This window comes from Lycorma delicatula, chromosome 5 (assembly GCF_047948215.1).
Source record: "Lycorma delicatula isolate Av1 chromosome 5, ASM4794821v1, whole genome shotgun sequence".
Classification (NCBI taxonomy): Eukaryota; Metazoa; Arthropoda; class Insecta; order Hemiptera; family Fulgoridae; genus Lycorma; species Lycorma delicatula.
Window position 1 is genome coordinate 42,473,502 of NC_134459.1, and position 9,120 is coordinate 42,482,621.

The 9,120-nt window shown below is 33.8% G+C and overlaps 1 protein-coding gene across 1 annotated transcript in view; it reads left to right on the forward strand.

Annotated features, from left to right (window-relative positions):
• LOC142324891 (uncharacterized) overlaps positions 1–7,716 on the forward strand; it is a 92,171-nt gene extending 84,455 nt beyond the window's left edge. Inside the window, exon 20 of the mRNA XM_075365992.1 lies at positions 7,240–7,716. Within this exon, the coding sequence (XP_075222107.1) occupies positions 7,240–7,309 (70 nt within the window). The 3' untranslated portion in view covers positions 7,310–7,716. The remainder of the gene's footprint in view (positions 1–7,239) is intronic.
• Positions 7,717–9,120: the final 1,404 nt, after the last annotated feature.

Consider the following 9,120-nt stretch of genomic DNA (forward strand, 5'->3'; position numbering starts at 1 on the left):
CTATACTAAATGAACAGAAGCTGCTTGATATTTTGGATGTTATGACCAAAAGTCCATCAAGGTTAATGTGTAAGTTAATACAGCAGCAATATATCGGATTTGCTACTGCACATAAAAGTTAGAAAAGAACTGAAATTTTTCCCCTATAAAGTAGTGTGTGTTCAAGAACTGAAACCTACAGATTATCTCACTAAATTATTGTCAATTGTTTAAATGTTTTATTGACCAAAATTCCGTAGGTATCTTTGACATTATGTGTTTTACAGATGAAGTGTGATTTCATCCAGGAGGGTATATTAATTCACAAAATTTTTTGAATGTGGTCAACAACTAACCCCCATGAATTACACAAACAATCTTTACACGAAGTGAAAATTGGAGTCTGGGTCGGTGTGAGTAGAACGCATATTGCGGGTCCAATCTGTTTTGAAAAAATAGTTAATAGTGATCATTGTTGTTCTGTTTTAAGAAACTTATTAATCAGTTAACAGAAGTAAAAATGATTCATGGTTGGTTCCAACAAGATTGCGCCACAGCGCACACAGTTAACAAGTCAATGACTTTTTTTATAAAATGTCTTTGGTGAACGAATCATTTCAAGAAGTTTGTGGTTTGAATGATAGCCCATCCGACTCCTCCAGATACTTTTTATGGGGGGGTAGCAAAACAAGCATTCTCACAACAGACCACGCACAATTGATGAACTAAAAACCACAATAACTGCATATGTATGAGACATTCCCGTACGTTAACTGGTTAAAGTGTTTGAAAACAAATTGAAACATGTGCAGTGTTGTATGTTGAAAACAAATTGAAACGTGTGCAGTGTTGTATTGATATTGGCAGAGGTCATTTTCAACACCTTTTATAAACTTTCCAATTATTGTAGTATCCATTTATATGAAATAAAAATACAAAGTAATAATTAAGAAAGTTTCATCATTGCACTTCCATAATTCAAATGCAAAGCGACTGTCCAAATGCACTATAAATTATGGTTAGGAGATTTTATTTGCAGTGATCAAAGCTTATAATTATGTACTACGAACTGTAGATATTGTTCACTCTTGCTTTTGCTAAAAATGTTAATATTTAATCATACAGTTTTAACTAAAAATGAATGAAACACAAGAACTAAAAGGGAGTTTACTAAAAAACAATCTGTTATTAATTATATTAACTTAATTGTAAACTCATATAAATAAACTTTTATTATCTTTGAGGTTTATTTGTATTATTATCTTTTCTAAGTTTATACTATGTTGTTTATATTATAGTTGTTTTAAATAGTTTTAAGAAGCTATTTAAAACAGTGAACAGAAAATAATTATAATACTCTTCATATCATAGTGTTTATTGCAATAAATATAGTTATATGTTGTCCATTGTAATAGTAATATTAATTTCCTTTTCAGTTACAAATAATTAAAATTTTGTATATTTCAATGTTTAAAAATTATGGTATTGTTATGAATTTTTATGAATTATGTATTTTTTTATGAATTTTGTGTTGTCTTGTATTAAAAGGTTACTACCCTACTTTCAAAAGTTTATTATTAGATTTTGAATTTTTTGTTGCACACATTTAGGATGTTAGAACCATGAATAAGTGAAAATTTAATCTGTCTTTGTCTCTTCACAACTGCTATTTGTTAACTGCACAACTTATTTTTATGCACCAAAAACTAAAAGATTGGATTTTAGTTATGATTCATATTACACCTTTAAACATCTCATAAGATTAACAGATGAGGAACAACTGAAATTTAATATATACTGGAACGTAATGGGAGAACAAAATAGAGATACAAAGTGAGAGGTGCTATTATTCCCCTATTAGTAACATTCCAAAACTCATTGACCCATGTCCTCTCATTTTGTCAGTGGGTGTAAAACAATATGTAGTAATTGAATTTTAACTATAGAAAAAGTGAAAACTGGTGACATTCATTGTCGTCCAAAGCCATTTACGGTGATGAAACTGTTGATTGAAATATTGTTAGTAGGTGGATAGTAAATTTTTTTTTTCAAAAGCTGGTAAAGCAAATATTGAGGATAAATCTTGCCATGGTCGATCAGTTTCTGTGACTGATGAGAAGCACCAAAAGGAGGTGGATGAATAGATTCAAAATGACCAGCCATCACATAATAATGTATTGCCACCCAGGTGCATAACAAAAGAATAAGGAGGTAACATCAAACTAGGCTACTGTAAAATCTGTTCATGGTGGGTACTAAGCAAAATCACAGAAAAAGAACAAAACAACGAAAGAAATGTTATAAAATACGTTTTTAAATATTACCATAAAGAGGGAGATGGCTTCTTTTTCAGTATTGTGAGGAAGATAAAACTTGGGGTGCATCATTACAACCCAGAAGAAAAATGCAGAGCATGGAATACTGGCACTATAGTTTGCCATATCTTAATTTTTATTTTTGTTAAAATTTATTCAACTTGGGCTGTTCCGGTAGCCTGCTACCCCTGCAGTTCCTAGGTACAGGGCTTTACCTGAATTCTCAAAATGTCCTTGGACTTTTTTTTTGTGTTGCAGCACTTTGCGGGCTAGATGCCTCCCCTCAGCATAGTTTATGGCTTCCTCAGGCGATGTCTTGAATCGTTACAGAAATATTGACCCAGTCATCTTTTTCAACATTACCCTCCATCTCACTGGCCTTTCATTCGTCCTCTCATGTGATATCGTTAAATTTAATAGCAACCATATGCCTCGCATACAAACTTTATTATATTTAAATAAATATATCATCAGCTACGGGCCACCCTGCCCTAAACTGAGTTCCCATGAATTTAACAAGTAAAGCGACCCCACCGGGGCCCCTCAACTCAGGCTGATGGGACTGGACCGTCTGTAATCTAACTGTCTATTATTATGCTTTTTAATAATGCAAGCACCTGCTTGTAGGCGGGACATTCTTCCCACCTACAATTATGATTAGTCTGCTTTCCGGCTCGTACACAATTAACATTCCCTGTGTCTTAACCGAATAGTCTGTGGCATAATGTACCCCTTAACTGCAGTATGAACAAAGTTCCTGCTCTTTGCAGTCATTTACCACATATCCAATACCTGTACATCTAACACTTCAACTCACCTTTAAGAAATCACAAACTTTACAAGACTGATGGTCAATAAAGACCTGACCTTTTTCTGTAAAAGCTGCAGTCAGTCGTTTGTCATACTCGACTACGAAGTAAACTTTACAACTGTCCCTTTTATTTGCTTTAAGTATGTCCTTGAATTCTTCTGCAATTACAAAATATTTTGAGACTCAGTGCGTCGATGAAACTTTTCTTACCCAGTTCTCTGGGTGCATCATATATATTCATGTGGATACGAATAGATTGCACAACAACCGTTAACTATAAACGTTTTGAGGCTATTAATATTCTTAATCTTAAGCTCTGTTTCACTATCATCAGCTAAGATATAAATTTCTTTGGGGTTTTCTTTAATACTCACAATTCTTAAGCCCCTGTTCTCAGCATTGAGCTTGTGTATCACCTCATTTTTAAACACTGAAAGTGTAATACCCTCAGGTTTGTTTATTAAAACAATTTTTGAACCATTCTTGTTCAACAATTCTGAACCATCTTGTTCGAGTCAGATCGCTTCTCTACTTAAGAAACTAGTTTTTTAAGCCAGCTACTGTGATACAGACTGAGTCTGTTCGCCCTTACTGATCTTTTACCCCTCAACAAAACCCTGTAATCTATCCATCTTAACTGTGAGCACATGCAAATACCTTAGCTTCCATAAACAGGACTGTATAAATTCAGGAATCTTCTTAACATTCTTCGTATTACATATGAATTCCTCAATCTCTACACAGATGTCATTAAACATTTCAACCAAATTCCTCATTGTCTCGACTGGGACAAAATTAGAAGACCAATCCTTTGCCAAATTCCTAAGAACTGATGCTTCCATGTTTTTGCATTAAGAGAATCTGAATCAGAGATATTTATTTCAGGTGCGCCTGATGCTTTTGATGGAGACAACTTCTTTTTAACTGACTCCTGCTGTTGAGATGGTTTTTTAACTGTTTACTTTCACTAACCATACCAGGACCCACCGTAGATTTTTTAACTGAATTGGTTGTTTCCCAAAACTTGTTGAAGGACCCATTAGATTTTGTGATGTCTCCTTCAAAGGAGACGGCCTGCCTCTTCTCCCCTTGCCACCACATTGGTGTAATTTTTCTTTGTTATAACTTGATTCACTTGTTGCGCTAACTATTTTCTCATCAGAAATGTCACTGCTATCTTCCAAGGCCTCAGTTGCCATCCTTAACCACATTCTTTCTGACAAACAGTCTCTTTACGTAACTACTGTTTCTTTGGGAAATCATTGTTTTCCGTGTGACTACTCATCATTTGCTCTTGCCAAAAAACAAAATATTATTAATTAGCAATTACATTCAAACAAATCTTTGCTTATGCAAACACAGATCAGTTATAAACAATTAAACAACCATGGTTGCCAATAATGTTGGCCCATGCTTTTACAGAAATACCATTTTTGAAAATGTGCGCAGGACCATACTGACCACCACAAAAAGTAATCGCGAGTTGGCAGGTCCCCTGGACATCACAGTCTCGCTAGCTTACTCTATTCCACAGTCATATTTCACAGTCTTCCCAAATCAGCTGATTTGGAAGTCGAGAGTTACAGCGTTCAAGTCCTAGTAAAGCCAGATATTTTTACATGGATTTGAATACTAGATCGTGGATACCGGTGTTCTTTGGTGGTTGGGTTTCAATTAACCACACATCTCAGGAATGGTCGAACTGAGAATGTACAAGACTAAACTTCATTTACACTCATACATATCATCCTCATTCATCCTGTGAAGAATTATCTGAACGGTAGTTACCGGAGGCTAAACAAGAAAAAAAAAAGAAAGAGAAAAGCTCTATTTTATCCAGAAAAGTACATTGTATGCACACTTCTTCTACTGGGCTCACACCTGAAATAGTGCTGCTGAGTCCGCTCTGTGCCAGGCTCGCCATCTGAGTGCATATGTTGGCCGCTGCCCCACACATTACCACAAATCACAGCAGCGCTTGCTCCAACCAAGTTACAAATGCAAACTGTGGCCAAGGAGAGAACGCCACAACATTGGCGGCTACAAACTGCCACCACACCTGGTATAACCCTTTACGTACCCCTCCCGATACCCTTTGTATAGGACGGCTCTCATACATCACCACTGCCCCATACAGTACTGATTCAAGTCGTGTGCAGCGACCAGCAGCTTTCATCTGCTGTAATGTTATAACCATGCATTTGCCCACCGTGCAGGGCCCACTTCTTCACCTCTGGAAGTATAGAGGGCATGCTGGGTTCACCCCACCATAGTGGAGATCAGATTGGAGGCCTGTTAACTGGACAATATCGAACCGAGATTGGGTTATAGCCCCACACAATAGGCAGGCTCATGACATGGTGGGAGAGTGCCAATATTATTAAGTGTCCCATACTTAAGAAACGTCCCACACTTAACATAAATCGAGGCATTTGTATTATATACTAAGTTTGCATTAATACTCAGTTTCATACCTGCAATTAAGATGTATTTGCGGAGAGCGCCCCTACAGTGACACATTACACACTAAAGTTTGCAGGCCAACTTACCCGTGCTCTCCAGCCCCCCGGGTCCACGACAAAAATCCCCCAGGGCAATTGCCAACACATCTAAATTTCCTGCAAATGCCACAATCCCCCAATTGAATCTAAGAAAACCACACCCAGCAGGGGACAGTTTGCCATAATAAAAAGATGCAATTCTTAAAAAAAGATTCTCATGACAGGGTTGTGGGATTCTAAACACTTGAACATGACATAATCTACCAGGAAGCTGGATGGACTGTAAATACTATGCAATATGTAGAGATGTGTGTGTGTGTGTCATGTTCGATCAATCTACTGAAACAGTAATCCTGCAGCATAACACTTGGCCACTCACACATCCTGTGCAACAGCCAAGACTTGTGAAGTTGAAACTTGAACCTATACAACCTTCATACTCACCACATTTAGTGCCCTGTGATTTTCACTTCTTTCTGCAATTAAATAGTAATATTAAGAGTGTTCATTTCATCATGAATGATGAACTGAAGGATACAGTGAGGATTTTGATCAAAGAAAGACTGCCAGCATCCTTCATTGGCAAAATGAGAAAACTGGTTTACTATTAGGAGAAATGAATAACTGTAAATGGTAACTACATGGAAAAAGAAATGCAAGTTTTTGTAGCAAATAGAAGTGTATTTTTATGGTGTATTTGTTTCATTTGACTACCTCTTTTCATGTGTGAGTTATGAATGAATGCATTACATTTCAGCCATCTTTCAACCACATGCGCATGTGTGCACACACACAGAAATTATAATAGTAATTAACAATGTTTATTTAACTGGTAGAATTAGTACTGCACTGTTAGACTTATAAAATTATAATATTCAAGTTATTATTATCTTTTATGACCGCATAGAATCACTCTAGTCAATCCAATATCCAAACCTCTTTGATGGAACTGTTTGGACTTTGCAGTCCTCCCAGTACTTTTTCGTTCATTCTGATCTTTGTGCCCTTTCTAGTGTTGAAAATGTTCATGTTATGAGTTTGAAGCAAGTCTTTCTGTTCTTGATTGTCTTGTTTAATTTTATATTATCTGTGGTGTCTTCTTGTGTAAAGTCAATTTCCTTGAGATTCTCTTTTATTTCTCTGATCTACCTGCATCCTGTCTTGGTGTTTTTTGAGTTGAGATTGTACTGTACTAGCTGTTTCAGAAGTCTTGAATCTTGCATCATCATAGTACATCCAAAGAATTCTAGTCTCCTCTTATGCATGTTATCAGTAATGGGTTCTAACTCTTTGAACACGACTTTGTCGAGCACAGTCCACTATTGCCCGTCTTTCTGGTACTTTTAATTGATGCAGGTTCTTCCAGTTCTTTTGATTTTCTGGAGTCTCTGTCTTTGATTATTCATTCAGTTGGAGGAGTGATTCTGCTGCAGAAATGGCTTCTGGTTTTATAACTGTTATAGTGTCTTCAAGTTATTGTTATAGGCAGAGAAAATAAGTTATCAATTAATTCAGTTGGCTGTGAATGGAGTGAGATTCCATCCCATTTGAATGTATTTTCATACAATGAATAATGCTTTCAATTAATAAAGTTTATTTATTATTAACTTTTGTTCTTTTTTTCATCCCACAGGAATGCTAGAAAGTTGGGAATTTCCACATTAACAGAAGTAGCTTCAAAGTTGGGTTGTACTTTAACATAACATTGTAAGCATTTTAATTGTTTTAATTACTTTCTTTTTTAAAATGACTTACATTCACACACATCATTCCTACTCATCCTCTGTAATAATACATTACGATGGTTCCAGAGGCTAAACAGAAAAAGGGAGGCGACATCAGCTAATAAAATTAAAGAAAATTGAATTAAAACTATATAAAAATTCTTAAAATTGTTTTTTGTAAATTTATTAATTGTATATACATTTATGCATGGGCTTGCTTAATCAGTTAAAACATTTATGTAAAGTTTGTTTAAATAAATAATAAAACTATATTTTAGAGTTAAGCATTCTTTTTTGGGTTCTGTTGTATGTGATTAAAGATTTTAACTATTTAAAAAATATGTTTGTAATTTAATGAATGAAATATATTGCAGTGATTTGATTAATAGTAAGATTAAAACTTTTTTTTTATAATTTACCTTTCCTATGAGCTGTAAAGATGCATATAACAAATCCATTCTTTGCTGCTGTGTAGTGCAACATTAAGATTCATCATGATTTTGAAGAATATGTTTTACTGTTGCATTTGTCAATTTATCTTTTATATTAAAAAAACATATGCTTCTAAATATATTTTATATTTTAACAAGAAAAGGCATATTGATGAAATGATGTATATCAACTGATATGAGTTTTAGATCAACTAACCAGCTGATTTAGAAGCCAATAAGCTGACATTATTGGCTTCTAGTGTTGGCCGACGTAGTTAGCTAAAGAAGCTAATTTCACAATGTGTGATGTCAATATATATAAAAAAAAAAATTAAAAAATTAAAATTAAAAAACTTAAGTAAAATCAAAAAATTGTGTAAAATAAAATTATATACTATTTGTTTCACTGAATTTACTTTACTAACCAAGTTGGAAGATTAATTGCTCAACCTTATTATCAAAACAGGTAGTGGTGCTATCTACAGCAGCCTTTATAATACCACTGTATCATCTTCATATTCTAATACCATTCTTCTTTCTTTATAATACTTTGCTTTATGTATATATATATATATAAATGTGTAAACAAATATTAATATAATATATAATTAATATTATTATGAATTAATTTGTAGTTTGTTAAAATAGCAAAACCTGATTGGGATTTGCATCCAGAATTTTGTGGGTAAAACTGAGATGCTACCACTTTCAACAGAGGTTGGCAGCAATAACAATTTGTAATTATTTTAAATACATTGGTTGATTTGCAGTCATAAATAATTCAGATGGTTAGTGGTAGTATTGATAATTAATGCAAATCGATGGTTGTTGGCATATATTGCCATTTATTATATTGTGAAGTTTCCATTAATATGAGATTTATTTAAATTATCTTACATCAGTGATATTAAAATAACAAAATCTATGCCTGTCATAAAAACAATTACATTGAGTAGTATATTCTATTCAGAGGTAATATTTAAGTATTTTAAAAATAGCTTGTTTATTATATTCTCTTAAGGCTATTATTACTTTTGAAGTTAATTGAGTTCTAGCTTTTTGAAAATGTTAGAATGAAGCAGGCATAGTAGCTATCTTATTCACTTCTAGTATTATTCAAGGTCTTGATGGATTTCATTCCATATCTATCTGATGTAACATAACTTGTTAATCACTGAAATAAATACCTATTATATTTGTTAGGGGTGCAGTTTTACCTATTACATGACATATACTATTCACTTTGAGTGTCTATTTTATTTGTTATTAGAGAGCAAATAATATAGTGTTATTATTTGTAAATTAAATTTACTTCCTAGAAAAAAAATCCTGTCTATTAAATTGGTTAAAAAAGAGTAA